Source organism: Diadema antillarum, unplaced genomic scaffold (assembly GCF_040938485.1).
Source record: "Diadema antillarum isolate AM-2024a unplaced genomic scaffold, OU_Dant_1.0 seq00000927_RagTag, whole genome shotgun sequence".
NCBI classification, from domain to species: domain Eukaryota; kingdom Metazoa; phylum Echinodermata; class Echinoidea; order Diadematoida; family Diadematidae; genus Diadema; species Diadema antillarum.
The window spans coordinates 1,180,553-1,197,500 of NW_027271778.1; the positions used below are offsets into that span (position 1 = coordinate 1,180,553).

The 16,948-nt window shown below is 38.5% G+C and overlaps 2 protein-coding genes across 2 annotated transcripts in view; both read right to left on the bottom strand.

Annotated features, from left to right (window-relative positions):
* Window positions 1-791: 791 nt before the first annotated feature.
* Window positions 792-4,889, bottom strand: LOC139741394 (protein unc-93 homolog A-like). The gene is made up of 3 exons (XM_071651976.1): window positions 3,849-4,889; window positions 1,577-1,844; window positions 792-1,006 (listed from the first exon to the last, which is right to left on the bottom strand). The coding sequence occupies exons 1-3, from the start codon at window positions 4,887-4,889 to the stop codon at window positions 792-794; spliced, it is 1,524 nt and encodes a 507-aa protein (XP_071508077.1).
* Window positions 4,890-12,354: 7,465 nt separating this feature from the next.
* The window catches only part of LOC139741395 (protein unc-93 homolog A-like), a 4,668-nt gene continuing 74 nt past the window's right edge, over window positions 12,355-16,948 (bottom strand). The window contains exons 1-3 of the mRNA XM_071651977.1: window positions 15,988-16,948; window positions 14,428-14,695; window positions 12,355-13,118 (exon numbers count right to left, since the gene is read on the bottom strand). The exon at window positions 15,988-16,948 is cut by the window's right edge and continues 74 nt beyond it. Of these exons, the coding sequence (XP_071508078.1) occupies window positions 12,895-13,118; window positions 14,428-14,695; window positions 15,988-16,948 (1,453 nt within the window). The 3' untranslated portion in view covers window positions 12,355-12,894. The remainder of the gene's footprint in view (window positions 13,119-14,427; window positions 14,696-15,987) is intronic.

Sequence of the window (16,948 nt, forward strand, 5' to 3'; positions counted from 1 at the left end):
TGTACTGTACCAAAATAAATGCGCTATACAGAAAGCAATGACAAACTGCCCTGAGATCAAGCGTTTCTTTATGACGTATTGTGGTTGACTCACTCACCGGCTGAAACTTTATCAGTATTTCTTTTCAAAGTTTCAAATTTCCCAAACTAACTGCTCCAGTTTTGGTATCAGTTTCAGATTTTTGAAAGCAGGGGTGCAGTTTTCTGAACCTTAGTGTATTATCCTAAAAATGTAGACAACACATTACTTGTATTGTATGCTTTGGTATTCTTAATACTTCGTTTATAAGAGATTACTGATATTTTCCGCAATTCTATATTCCATGTACATAGTTTTCCTATGTTATTTGTCATTCAGGACTTTGTACTTGACGAATGCTCATAGCGTTACAGATGTTATGTTCAATTGTTGTAAACATGCAATGCTACCCTGGAATCCCAAAGTTTTTCGATTTGTTCGATACCAATTTGCTGTTTTACATATATTTATCGAATAATAATACAGAAATAAACTCTCATTGATCATCGAAAGTCTTGAAGATACCTATTACAGTTCAATTTCATATCGTCTCATCAACTTCGATACAAAGATAGCAACTGCATTTTGGAGAGACCCATCGTGATTATCTACTCTTTTCTCATAAAGTTTCCAATCACAGATCTCTCTTCAAACAGGTGAATGTTGTTCTTCAGAGTAGGTTTATGACAGTGGTTTGGTCATTATTATGGTTGATATAATTATGTCTTCTTCGAGATTTTACAATTACATTGTAAATACTTTCCATACGCTCGTCAACGACGGGAGAGCCGCAAGAGGGCGTACTCCATGAAGTTGTAGCAAACAAGTGAAAATGTCAACAACGCCATCAGGCCGTAGATTTCGGCTGTGACGCAGATAACGTGTGGAATGGTGATGGCGTAGGTTACAGCGAAACCAAGGGACTGCCATAGACGAAGATTGGCAAAAGCCGGCTCCTGTGCGTCGGGGAACAGGACTCCGAGAATTGCTGTCATGCAGAGGTAGGAAAGAATTGTATCAGAAATCAACAACACTCAGGCATTACAATATTGAACATGATGGAACAATATCAATCTTAAAAGTTGTTGAACTCTGCTGAACGAGCTCTTACATCAGAGCGCCAAAATGAAGCTGTACCGTCTAACATTTGATTGAGGTAAGCTAACTACAAAATACATTCATTCCCTTTGGCTCCAGTATCAGTAAAGTAAGTGTACTTCAGATGGAGCAGCACCATTTCGACCTTATACATATTAAATATTTATAAAACTATTAAAAAGATACGCAGGTTGTACGTGCCAAAACGAAACTACCTTCAATTGTGTTGCTGTGCAAACCGTAGTGACAGCGCCGAGTTGCCCAAACTGCTGCGATACCCGTTTGCCATTATCAACATTCTTGAGACTGCCTTACAGTAGCCCTGCGTGGTATCTCATTACGATTTTCACTATATTCCATCTCCAAAAGACGAGCTACTGATTACCAACAGACAAAATAAGTTATTTTCTATCCTGAAATAATCTTAAATTACAGCTTTCGAGGAAGAAGGGACACTTACAGTGTATCTGAGTTCGCAAGACGGAATCCCCTACTCCCCATCCCACTGACATCAAAAGTAGCTGCCACAGGGCCGAGGTGAGCGGATTCCACATCTGAAAGACAATCATCAGAGCCAAGTGCAGAAGGCCGCCGAAAATAAAGATGGCGATGCGACCGGTGTACTCTTCTAGCTGCCCGAAGATGACCGAGGCAAGAGCGTCGGCCCCGCCGTACCCGATCATAACGTATCCAACCATCCCTGGACCCTGGGTGCAGCTCACGAAAGACTGATGTGCATTGTGAATAACGAGAAAATTGAGCTACGTGATTAGCTATTATAAAATGTGATTAAACGAAGAATAATAGGTTAAAATGGCAACTTGCCGACAGAGACACTATTCCAGACTGTCAGATAGAGGAGACGCCAAGAACAATATCTGAAAACGGTACCGCGACACAAATTATTTCCCTAAGGTCGTGTATCTCCTTAAAAGTCATCATGATCATAATATCTCCCTATAGAGCTGATCCACAGTTATATATATATATTATATATATATATATATATATATATATATATATATATATTATTTATACATGTATGTGCGTGTGTGTTTGTGTGTGTGTATTTATAAAAACATGAAGAGTTCCTTTCCAAGCAGTCCTAAATGTTCTTTTGATGGTTAGGAGAAAAAGTGGATTTTTATTTAACACGCTTCTAAGTGTTTTCACCCAGTAATTTCATTTTTCATAATAATTGTAACACATAATGGCATAAGAAAATGTTCCTAGAAAAAAAAATACGTGACTACTTGGATTTAAAAAGAAAAGGATTTTTTAAAAATAACTTTGTGGATTTAACACCTTTTGGAACAGATATGTTAGCACAATGTTGCGTAGAGTGGAACATGTAGGCCTTGTTTGCCTACTGTCAGACTCATGGACCTTATTTGTCTAGTGTCAGAGCTCATGGGTTGTATGGCTCGTGGGCTATATTTATGACTCATGGACCTTTCTTTGTCAATGGTGAACTCGTGGACGGTATGACTCGAGGGTGTCGGTCTAATGGGATGACCACACAAAATGTTGCCCAATCTATCTCTATACAGTTAATCATGCATTTTGAATATCACTTCACAGAAACTTATGTACAAGGTGGTTAGTATCATTTTTAATCATGTATTAATTATTCATGTTCAGTCTGGGAATATTGTTTGGTCAAAAATAGAGATGTTCGTTTTTGTTTGCAAAAGAGGGCAGCACAATTCATTGTATCAATCTCTGTCATGAAAGTAAACTGTTAATGGAAATGAATACAGTCCCTAAAAAGAGAACGAATTATTTTTGTCGACAAATAAATGCATCCATGGCCTTGTCCCCACCTAAATGTATAAAATTACTTTTGACAGAAATGGTTTTGATACAAGAGCAGCTGATTCTTCTAATGCGGTACCACCATAGATGTGTTATCCTTGAGGGTATACCACCCAAACCGAATATTGTCTGTTTTGATATACATGTAGGACGTAGGTGCTTTAGATATGCAGGAGATAAGATATTGAATTCGCTCCCAAATTTCATTAAGAAATCACAATCGCTACAAGCATTCAAAGCCTTATTATAAGAAAATGTATGCTTACTTTCACTGACTCATCATAAACGCCCTGATGTAGCAGAGATTCATTTACTCTTTTTTTAACGTACATTCTGTAGATTTTAATTTTCAATAGCGGTAAATCATCTATTTTTTTTTTGTTTATATCATCATGCGCCTTCCATTAAGTATTTTAAAGGAAACCTCAGGAAGATTTTCGGAGTCTTAAATTTGAATAACTACAAACTGGTTAAACTGGGTACAGAATTTTAGAATTTATAGTGATCGGATGAGGAATGAGAATGTTTTCGAAATTTACGACAAATCACAATGAAGGATGATGACATGGGCTATTGAAAGCCCTAGATCGGTGTTCGTCCCAAACCCTTAACTCTCTTTGCTCGTGTGGTCAGAAGCTATAGTGTGTGTATCTAGGGCTTTCAATAGCTCAGTCGGTAGAGCACCGGTCTAGTAATCCGGAGGTCTCGGGTTCGAATCCCAATGAAAACCCATTTTCTTTGCTCAAAGTTTTCACTATTTATTATTTGTTTCTGGTCAGTTTTCCCTTCCTTGTTCCAATATATATGTATATATATATATATATATATATATATATATATTATATATATATATATATATATATATACATATACATATATATATATATATATATATATATATATTGTAATACAGGTACCTGTGTGAAATCTGCGCTAATGAAAGCTTGCTCAGCGCCAGAATAGATCATGATGGGAATAAGAAGCAACAAGTAAGGAGACTTCATGAGACGAAATAAAGATGTTAGGTGATCATAAACTTGATTCCTCGGGGCCCCGTTCTCCTCCTGATTACTCTTCACTGGGAGTCTGTCCAGGAGGAAAGTCAATGTAGCAACTGCCAGGAGACCGATTCCTATATAGATGGAGAGGAGAACGGACACCTGCTTGTCTGGAACATGTCCTCCTCCTTTTGGAATGGCAAAATTGATGCTGCTGCCGCAGCTGTCGCGGCCACAGTGCTCCATCGTTACAGCAGTCGACGTTTCGTGGAGGACGAGTGAAGAGATGAGGTTACCCCATACCTGAGCTGACCGACAGAAACAGAAGAAGATTCCATTGAAGCGATTAATAACGGTTTCGGAAACGTCATCCGTCACATCAGCTAGTTGGATGGCTGATGTCGTTACATACGTATTCGCTGCCGCCCAAAACGGCGATGCGGCAAGTCCCAGTAACCCTGCGGCAGGAATGAGTGTGTACACCTCTGGGTAGAAATTGGTTGCTGTATACAAGACGTAGAAGAAACAGCAAACCACAAGCGTCCGCTTTACACTTAAAAGCCACACAATGAATGGCGTTACGAAACTCGATAGGATAAGTCCAACGTACAGAGCAAAGAGTGACGCCACACCCAGCCCAGAACTAGAGTTGAGACTACTCTGTAAATTTGCCAGAGCGCCGAAGGCACTCATTGTTAGCATGAATGCAACGGAGACAGCTATTACGTTTTTCCAGTATCGTAGTGGACTAAATAGTTGAGGGCAATGAGGGCTGTTGGTTGAATTTGGCAACGTCCTAAGCGACTTGCCAAATTTCGACGGACTTTCGCACCCAAGCAGCGACGACTGTTCATCGTTGGCCATCGTGGACTCCGAGACATCATCGTTGTTTTGTGATTTTTCTGACAATACAACACGATCGTCTAGATGAATGTCATCGGGTCTCGGACTGTACGACATCTTCGGAAAGACAATGGCTCAGGTTGTCGACTTTATGGCAATGTCTCAGTTCTTGTAGCTGTGTGAAAAATGTTTACTTCCACTCCACAACCGCGTATACTTCCACAAGAGATTGGCGCACGAACAGGTCGAGCGTAATGGGAAATATTGTATGACCCGTTGGATAGATTATAACTGGTATACGCTAGTGAAGTATCATCTGCAGAATCGACCCCAAGCACCTTGTTTTCAAAAGAAGATTTCAAAGAAGAGTTGAAGAGCCTCGTTGAGCGTATTATGAAAGCGGACGGATTGATCCTGACGAAACAATGTGGTTGCGGAAACAAGACAAAATTTAATTATACAGTAAGGACACCAGCTAATGGTGTGGTATGTCACATGGCTTCATGCACAGTGATTACACGAAAAGACGTCCAAATAATTTTCCTATATCGAAGTTTCAGCACTGTGAAATCACCGAGATATATTACAAAGCCGGCGTGGGATTAAGACATTGCACAAACAGAAAGAAAAATTGTTGATCCACGCAAAAGCAATGTGTATATGTATTTACATGAGAAATACTACCGCAACTGTCTTTTGTTTTGGGTACAGTGTACATACTTAACCGGGTTCCCCAACCCCCCTCCCCCCGTTAATTGATAACGGCTATTAGCAATGGGGTGTAGCGGCATCAGGTGGCTGAAAGATATCAGCATTCTAAGTATTTCATGCGTCGCTGACATGCAGAGCATAATACACGTCGTTATAGGCTTTGAGGTCAGGTTGTATATCTTTCATATACCATTCACATCTGCTACGATTCCGAGGGTAGACCAGATTTGTTCCAAATGGAAAAAGAAAAAACCATGACAAAAGATTGTCTATTCTTTTTTCTTTTTTTTTTGGGGCGGGGTATTTAGGCAAACAAATCAAAATACACAAATTATCTGCCTATATTACTTGCTGAATAGGAACAAAATGAGCAAGGGGTAACGAATATGCCCTTGTAAAAGAGAACAAGCAGTTTTGAAATTGAGTGAGGTCTAATAATTGGTATGGGAGAACCAGAGTATTGCTTCGTGTATCGTCGTCCATAGGTGTAAGACTATAAAGAGACCCCCGCAGGGTTGGAAGGGGGAAATAAAATCATAACATTCCCCACTTTCAAAACGATTCTGAATTTTGCATCAGGTGGGGAAAATATCTCAGTCATTACATAAAACTCTTCATGCAAGCTGCATAAGACCTTTTGCTGTAAGGTGGTCGCAGGGGAACAATTAAAGGGAGAAAGGACTGTTACAGCATTCGATTAAGCATAATATTCTTTAAAAGATTCATATTATATCCATAACACTGGAAAGGAGAAATATATCTCCTACATTTGTCTTTCATATATTACACTTCTGTATCAATGTTGAGGTAGACTTGACTGAAGCTATATTGCAGATAATATCAGTAGTGTATGAAAGGAATATATTACCAAATGTCAGAAATAGCTACTATAGTATTAGACATGTTAGATGTTAGTTAGCTCTGTAATCTTTGGTGTCACAGGAATAGATGGACAGTCAATAATGTTCGAGTAAAGTATGCAATCAAATTACCACATTTCTTGTTTCATTGAACGTGTTATGTTGAGGGAGTTTTAGATTTGCGACGCGAACGTTAAGAGGGGAAAAAATCAGGATTTGCGTCGTCTTAAACCAACGACGGTTCTGGGCCATTTTAGAGTCCATTCGGCAAATTCACGACGCAGAGAGCTACTTGATGGCATTATTGACTACGTTCACGAACGACTTATTATGGAGGGACTATTAGTCTTCGCGAAATCTAAAACTACTTTGGAACACGACGTAGGGAGAGAGGAGAGAGTCGTCTTAACGTTCGCTTGGCAAATCTAAAGCTCCCTTCTACATTTGTATCAATATTGGACACAATTCCCCGGAACCGATAGTAACGATAGTACAGGGCAACTTCAAAGACAGGTAATGAAATCATCTTACAATGGGGAGCTTTAGATTTGCGGCGCGGACGCTTGAGACGACGCTTGAGCTGGACGTTCTCTTCTCCCCTGCGACGTGCTGAAAGGTAGCTTTAGATTACGCCGAGACGCAACCTATAAAAAATAAAATGGCACCCCCATATTATGATCGGTGCATAAAGTACATGCAGCTCCATGAGTAGCTCCCTACATCGTAAATAATTGAGCGGACGTAAAAATAGCACAGAACGCCTAGTAAAAACTCAGACGACGCGAGCTATTCATAGATCGACTTTGATATGCGATTTTGCTCATGCTCAGAACATGTTTTCTTTTTCCTTCTGAACGTCTCCGTCGCGAAAATCTAAAGCTCCCTATTATTGGATTTGATGACGTCGATTCCTTCTATCTATTACAATTCAGAGACAATTACTGTTATTCAGTGTCCTCTCTTCCTCCTTTTAAACAAGATTTAGAGTACATGTATAAGAATAATACTCTCTGATCACGATATGATTCTAGAAACCAATGATTTACAAGCAAAATTGACACTGATTGAAGCGACACACATATACAGACGAACACATGTACATGCTTGACACAATTATAAACATGCACACAAAATGCAATGCACATAACTGACTAAATCAAACACAAGGGACGCATCATGATAAGTTACATTGTCACTGGACAATTTCTTAACTGGTTCCAATAAAGCTATGCAAATTTAATAATATACTTAGTAATTGTACATAGTAACTCTGTACGACAATAGTGTCTGGTAGAAGGCATTTATAGGATACTTTTAGATACCTTTTATATATTTTACGTAAAATCTGTTAATACGTTGATTGACAAACAGATATCAAAATGAAAATTGTAACTGAAATTCGCATGAGTTCTACCCTGTACATACGGTGTATTACATTAATCTCCAATCACAATATTCGTAATGAGTATCTAATCTCATTTCATGATACACGAGGTAAACATTCACTTGTTTGTATACTGCTAACAATACTTCCTGAAAAAATGTTGGTTCCTACAAAGTATGTAAAGGAATATTTTGAAGAGTTTTTTTTTTTCGCAAAACGAGCTAACTCCATTGTCAAAATAAGACACTTGAGACTAAAGTCTTGCATATAAAACAAAGACGATAATAAGAAAATACGGAATACTTGTAATTATAACTTCAATTCCTTACTATTTTACATGTGTGATATCACTAGGAAGGTTTTATTTTGCTCTATCTGATGACCGACTTACTTTAAAATGTCAAAAATGGCACTTAGCGCTTAGCCCATTTTGCGATGAAACTCTCCATTTGTTTTATTACAATAAACCTGACGAGAAGCGTGTTCGTAATCTTCTGCCTTACATAATACTAGGAATGTCTCGACGACTGCACCTTATACTGACAAATGGTTATAAAAAAAAACCTCTGCTTCTAGTCAAACATAGAATTTAAACCGGAAGACAAGTAAGGACTGAAAATTGTAAGAGATCAACCGCAAAGACTGAATACAAATTGGTATAGCATTATAATTGTAAATACAGTGTATGAATGATACAAGAGTAAAGATTGTTGACAAAATACACGGGACTATCAACAAGTACCTGAACCTCTTTAAGTGCATTCCGAAGACAGCGTTAATACAACTAAAGGTACATAGGTAGCTTTAATTTGAAAACAATCATCCACACAATAAACCTGTATGCAATGTACTACTCATACAAATACCCATACACATTCAAGTAAAAGATCCGCAGACCACATTCCATTAAATGAAGAAAAAAAAAGACGAAATACATTTTGCAGGTTCCACTTGGATACCATACGGTTTTTAAGACGCACGGACGGACGGACGGACAACGGAGACATACACTAACACACTATAAATCTATATACAGTTTTTACATTTTCTGTCGGATTAATACAAATCAATACATTATTTTGCAAATAATTTTGACAAAGATATGAAGATACAATTAAGGCTTTTCTGTCTAGTGATAAATTATGTCATTTCTTTTTGGTTCACCGAGCATCACCTCAACTCATTCTTTTTGAAGAAATGGGAAAGGGACAAGCCTGTCACAAACAACTGAATCGGCTAGCGATTTCTTTCGGTATACATCATTATCATCCATGCGTGATTCGTGGACACAGCGTATAATTATACACTGTACATTGAGATAGTATTGAAAATATCGTATTTGTTGTCTCACTTGTTTGACAAAGTATAATAGTAGTCAAAGTGACACATCATTAACCGTCCACAAATCATTATTCAATTCAAAGCGATGTATTTCTTTCTGCCTGTTTTGGAGGCAATGAAACAATAAACGCCATATAAGAACATAACAAAATTTGTATTCTGCGCATCTGGTACATAATATATGCTTTCAGAGTTGTAAAAATATTCAAAGACGATTTGTAAGGAGGTGTGGCTATAAAAACTGAGTTAGCCGCCAAACGCATATTCTTTTTTTAATAGATAAATGCATATCATCGGAAGCGACGATATCATATTACCTCATTGAATTTCTTTGATCAAAATCACTGTTAAAAAAAAGAAAACACTTTCAATGTAGGTGGCCAAAAGTGTATTATATACTTTCCATGTCAAATCCGACGTTCATGAAATTCTTGCGAATCTGATTGAACTGAGCCTAATCCTGTCATTTTGATATGGTCAACTAGGGCATGAAATGGTATTTCATCCAAATGACTCGTTGCAACTGACTGACAAATTGCCCTATACGACGTGAATAAGTACCGAATTAATAAGTATGTACAGTATTTAGTAGTAGCCACGACAAAAGAAATCATGGGCACAAATACTCGGGAAGGATTCGAACCTGCCACCTCCTGATTACCGGACAGGGGTCATATCCACTAGACCACCGACAACGAACGCCTGTCCAGTAATCAGGAGGTCGCAGATTCGAATCCCTCCCAAGTATGTATTTGCCCATAATTTTTTCGTGGCTACTAGTTAACACCAATTAATTCAGTGCGTATTGACGTCGATATAGGGCAATTTGTCAATCAGTCGTAATAAAGACATCTGTACGCAAGAATTTCATTTATTTAAATAAATAAATCGTTTCTGAAGCGACTGCTCTAGGAAATCTAATTTTTGTTCTTAATGATGAGTCAGGCTAAAACTTCGTCAACTTCAAACAAAAAGTTACATGTGACAGTTCCGTAGTCCATTATTATACATTTAGTTCAGACACATTCTTAAAACTTGACATGGGAGACTGAATTAAGTAAGGTTTTCAATACCACTGATCACGAAACTGAATAATTATGCTATCCATGAGATTGCTGTCTCTTAGCTTAAAAGTTTAATATAATAGGCAAGAATCAAATTTCATTTACAATTGTAATTAATCGTCATATAATATCCAATGTGGAATTCCTCAGGGATCCATACTTGCCCCGTATAAGTTTTGAAATATATGAATTATGTCAATAGTCAAATTCACAATGATTGCTGATGATACCTAGCTCTATTCTAGCCGCCCATGAAAATCTGAATCTCCTAGTCAACATATGAATTGTGGAATTAATCAAAATAGTGACATTTTCAAATGTAGCAAACTGTCTTTGGATAGCCAAACTAATGTGTTGCAATTCTAAACTACAAACATGAACGCACATCTGCCGTTCCGTTATGGGACAAAATCGATGGTTATAATCATTGCACAAAATTCTTAGGCAATACACTTGTGACCAGTTAACTTGGAATATAGCCAGCTACCCCTCATGGCAGAGGGAATAGATATAATATATAAAATAAAGTATTTCTTGCTGCAAAAATTATCCTTAGCTATATATCACTTTAATCGAAACATTTATGAATTACATAAGAAAATATATGGGGAAAGAGTGGCACATCTAAATACAACCATAATTTCTTCTTTTATACAGAATATATACAGAAGAAATTGTATTATCTTCTTACATAGCCCAACAGCCCTGCAAATATTAACGCTTCATATTACAAATCAAAATTCCCATTAGTATAAGATATATTCTACGAACTGTTCAAGTGCACAAAATGTATAGTTCGCCTTTATGTAGAAATTCGTTTCTATATGATATAAACTTCCAATCTTACCCGAAGGCCGACATGTATACTCAAAATTATTTGAATAGTCCCAATCTTTAATACCGGATAGGTCATAATAATTCCTCGAGACATCATGAGCTAGGAATGTGAAACGCCCTCTCGATTATATAAAGCAATTGCCACTCCGAAGCCCCTTCAAAAGAAAAATGAAAGATAAACTTTTATGTCAATACAGTAAAGAGTTATAAAAGCCGTTAATAAGTACTATAACAACAGTCAATTATGAATGATATCATTAGTTTTGTGAAGCCAATAATAAACCATAGTAGTACTGACCACATTACGATACATTGTCCTGCAACAATACCTTAATTCGGCAAATCGAAAAGTCTTATTATACTAATATCATCCTTGCGTTTGATTTCATTAACCTATACTTGCTCTTTAAGTTTATTGATCTCATCGTTCACCCCTCCCCATCCCCTGCACTGTTCCGTTTTCCCTCTTAATCCGTACACTGCAAAAAGTCTGGTGTTGAATAGTGAACACCGAGCTGGTGTTAAATTTTCGGTGTTCATTTATGGTGTTAAATCAACACCTCCGGGTGTCATTTCCAAATATAAAACTGTTTTTTGAAGAGTTTCTTAGTAACTGCACTTCTTGTTGATTTTTAATTTAAACAAGACGATCAAGAATTTTACATTAAAATACTAGATTTTTGAAAAAATGTGAAAATAAATTTACACCACAGTAACACCAGCTGGTGTGGTCTCTTATTGGAGCTGGACGGGTGTTAAACCATTGATATTAACACCAACAAATATCAAATCAACACCATGTGGTGTCATTTTTGAATTAACACCAGGTACAGTGTCAAATTAACACCACGAAGTGTCAGGTGAACACTTTTCAACACCATCACAGTGCATTTTCTACACCTGTGGGTGTGGTCCTCTATTGAAGTTTGATCGGTGTTAGATTTAACACCCATGGTGTTAAATCTAACATCCATGTTTTTACAGTGTAGATTAACGATTATTTAATGCATTTTTAAGAGGCACATCGAGTAACTTTGCTTTTTGAGACAGCCCTGTGACAAGTTTTATTCTGTTGTTGCCGTTATTTTAAAAGAAAAAAAATGGGACCCTAATGAAAAAAACTAATTTGCCCCAGACAATACTGACATTATACCAGACCATAATAGATTTTAAACAAACCAAACATTATCATTAGATATACATTGTTATGATAACATTATGACTGTACAAGGGAGCGTACAATAAATGTCTTCATGTTTTATTCTATTACAAGAAGAAATAAAGATATTTTCAACAGTGTCATTATAGATATACGATTTGTTACTTATAACTTGCTTGGGAGAAAATCGACCATCAGTATATAATACTTTCATGTGTGTCTTTGAATTTATTATCGTATATACTTCGTCTATGCATTATGCATTTACAGTGTGTATCTTTAATCTTTATGATTACAGCATTTTCGTTCGACTTTTGTATCATGAAAAAGTTGAAGAAATGAATTAACTGAACTCTGCTGAGTTGAAGTCAGTGCTCCAGTTTCTCATTTGCCAGTAGCTGCTGCTTTTTCAGGAAATAGAATCGCACATGTAAAAAAAATCACTAATGGAAGCTGTCTAAACGCAACCACCAAACATCAAAACTATTTTAGGTCAATATCATTGCGTTTGATGAGATATATGAACTGTTAATCTAACATTTCAACCATCCTAATGGGATCGATATCTTTGGGTTGTTTTGCATGACTGTTTTGATTTCCACTGCACTTGTCCTCACTATGCAATTTCCTATTGAAACTTCAAAACCAAACACTGAAACTGCACATACTCCATTACGCCCGATGCACTAATGGAAGCTGAAACGAAGTCGTCCACACTTATTGCAATGCATGCTGTAAAACTTGTCTCTTTCAGCACAGCGCTAGTTTAGTCGGTCCATGGTGGCGAAGGCCTAGATATGGCGTACTCTTCGAAGATATAACAACAAAGGGAAAACGTAAGGAATGCCATCATTCCGTAGAGTTTGTGTGAGACGCACACGGCGTGCGGAATTGTGAGGGCGTATGTTATGGCGAAACCCACAGCTTGCCAGAGACGATAGTTGGCGAAGGCTGGCTCCTGTGCGTCAGGGAACAGCACTCCAACTATTGCTGTGAAGCGGAAGAAACAGAAAAGAATGATCTGCATCATGATACAAGCATCAGCGTAAATTCATAAGCATCAATACAGTGCACTCCCGTTACAACGAACACGGTTATAACGAAATTTCGTTATAACAAAGTAAATCTTCTGGTCCCAAAATTATCACCATTAAAGTCTATGGTACAAACTTCGCTTATAACGAACACGGTTATAGCGAAATTTCCGTTATAACAAAGTCTTTTCCGAGCGCCACAGACAAAGAAAAACAAAAGAAATGTGCTCCGTTATAACGAAATGCGAATTGCTTTCGAAAATACGTAGCGGAACAAGCATTTTAGCTTCTCTGCATGGCCATGGGTGAACGCTTCACACCACTGTGTGTTTGCTCCTTTTGTCACGCACAGTTTCTGAGGGGAACTTGCGTTTATTAATGTAATACAGTTATCCCATCACATTTCACATAGCTTTCCAGTGTATGATGAGTATTCAGCAAACAGAATATGAGATATATATATATATATATATATATATATATATATATATATTATATATATATATATATATATATATATATATATATATACATACGAGGTTTCCTTGTTTTCGTTATATATTGTATTTGTTCGGTTATAACGAAATTTCGTTATAACGGGAGTGCACTGTACTGTGACGCCGCAATGACGTCACAAAACATTACAAGCTCACATTGCTCAAAAGATTGGATGCTGCCAACAATACATCCACTCATGGGAACAACATGCATTAATTAGCCTATATCACTCGGCATTTGGTGTGTATATTGTACACATGTGTATAGAGCTACGGCATATATACAGATGATGCTATTGATGATAATGTCAAACGTGCAATGTAAAATCATGTTCCCAAATGTCTTAATGATGTCAAAATTGCTCTTGAATGGCTTTGCCGATATCATCGCCTAACTGTTGTCAGGCACATGTTTATAAATACATCCGGGTCACGAGTAATGTCGTCATATTAAAGAAAGTAGAACAAAAACCAGAGCTGTTCTTCCTTGAAAGTACGCATTGGGATGGAATCGAGCTCACAAATTCTTTTTTAAGAGTTTCCATCCTACCAGCGTTCATAATGCGGTTCACTGCCATATTAAATCACGTACGTGGTTCATCACTATAAAACATGTGAGGCTGTATAGCGCAAAGAGAAGTATTTTAGATCTTTCTTTTTTTTTGGTGGGGGGGGGGGGGGGGAAGCTGATGACATGCAACAAGGGACACCTCATCGTATCTATACAGTTGGCATCGTGTAAGACGTCATTAAAGGAGGTCCGCTTACATTGTATCTGTGTTTGCCACACGGCGTCTCCGATTCCCCATCCCACCGACAGTAAGATCAGCTGCCACATGGCCGAGGTGTGCGGGTTCCACACCTCAAAGACGATCATCAGAGCCAGGTGGAGGATGCCGCCGAACATGAAGATGGCAATGCGACCAGTATACTTCTCCAGCTGTCCGAAGGTGACCGACGCCAGAGCGTCGGCCACACCGAACCCGATCATGGCGTAGCCGACCATTCCGGGTCCTTTGGTGCAGCTCACAAACGACTGGGTGCATCATGGGAAATACAAGGAGAAATAATGGGACATATAACAAAATATGTATAAACCTTATTGATAGGTACACAAAAACCCAAAACACACAAACAAACAAATATAAAGTGGGTTTTCTGCACTGATCAAATGGTCATTTTCAGCAGTCAGTCGTTAATCTAGTGGCAAGATAACACTGTTTACTTCTACATTCCTATTTGACATTTAGGTTTTTTTTTTTTGTTTTTTGTTTTAGATTCAGAGTCTAAGGCTACGGCTAACAACTCCTGATGAAACGCACGATCCCCCAGCGTTACTTTAGTAATTGGTGTATATCAGCAATGTCTTGAAATTTTCAGAGCTTAACCTTTTTCTTTTGCATGTCTCTTTCATACTATCACCCTGAATAATGTGTTATTTTCCCAGGGACAGGGTGCTCTCACAGGGGGTCGCTACCATTACTGTAAAGCAAGATATTTTCGCGGCATGAAAGTTTCGCGATCATGTAGCCGACGGCCTTTTTCGCGGCATAAGATTTTACACTAATTGCATGCCACTGGCATTCAATGCATAATGCATGTGTTGTGTAAACGAGAACTTTCGCGTGCATTTCAATTTCGTGAGTCTTCCCTCTCGCAAAATTGAAATGCACGCGAACACTTTTGGTTTTATAGTAGGTCCTATTACCACAGCGTTGCCAGGTAAATATGGTAATTATGCTAATTATGCATTTTCCCAGAATGAAGTGTCTCATACGTAAGGATTTGAGTAAATTCTTTAAGGCTTTTTTTTTCTGAAGATTTCTGACACTGACCATTAATCCTACTTTTGTATTCATAATGGCTGGTGTACACTTTAATTTGGCATGTCATATTCTCATCATCAGCACTTAAGTCCAGCATGACAGCTCTTTCAGGTGGGTGGCGCTCGTAAAAAGGCAGAGGTCAGTACTTTTGCAAGGAGCATGAAATCATATATTATATGTTTATGTTTGTTTCTTTTTGTTCCTTGCCTTCTTAAAAAGCCAAAGTATCCTCCGATATGACATGTAAGATATGACTCATCCCTTATCAATTTTCGGTTTCTCTCTGTGTACGTGTGTGTGTGTGGGGGGGGGGAGGAGTGTTGTTGTTTTGGTTTTACTTAATCTTGGTTAACAATTTGACAATAAACATATCGTACGGAACAGATAGTTTTGAATTGATCAGGTGTACTAGTATTCAGAATCGATTGCAATGACTATGCATTATATATAACCACATTATATGACACACAATATTGTACCGAAAGTCTTAACATACAAGTACCTTCGTGAAATCTGCGCTAATGAAGGCTTGTTCGACTCCACTGTACATCATAAGGGGAATGAGAAGAAACAAGTAAGGAGACTTCATAATTTGAAACGTTGACGTCAGGTGGTCACAAACATGACGCCCGGGGGACTTTGTATCCCGCAATTTCATCCGTGGGAGTTTGTCCACGAGGAAAGTCAAGATAGCCACTGCCAGAAGCCCGATTCCAATGTAAATTGATAGGAGAACGGACACCTGTTTGTCGGCCACCTCCCCTCCTCCTGCAGGAATGGTAAAATTGATGTTGCTGCCGCAGCTGTCTCGACCACAGTGATCCATCGTGACGCTCGTCGATGTGTCATCCAGAACGAGCGAGGAGATGAGGTTACCCCACACCTGAGCCGACTGGAAGAAGCAGAAGAAGATGCCATTGAAGCGATTGATGATGGTCTCTGGAACCCTGTCCGTGACGTCTGCCAGTTGGATGGCGGAGGTTGTGATGTATGTACCCACTGCGGCCCAAAACGGCGATGCGGCAAGTCCCAGTAACCCAGCGGCAGGAATGAGTGTGTATGCCACTGGGTAGAAATTCGCTGCCGAGTACAAGGCGTAGAAGAAACAGCAAACCACGAGTGTCCACTTGACTTTCAGCAGCCACAAGATTAAAGGCGAAAGAAAGCTCGACACTATTACTCCTATGTAAATTGCACATAATGAGGAAACACCGAGCCCAGAGCCATAGTTTAAACTACTCTGTAAATTTGCCAGTGCACTGTAAGCACTAAACGTCAGCATAAATGCTATGGAGATAACGAAAAGGTTCTTCCAGTAGCGTAGTGGGCCGAAGAGTTGAGGGCCTAATCGACTGCTGCTTGAACTCGACAATGTTCCCCCCTCGCTCGATGATCGCCCACTAGCGTACAGCAGAGATGTCCGTTCGTCGTTGGCCAACATGACGGAATCTCCGTTGGGTTTT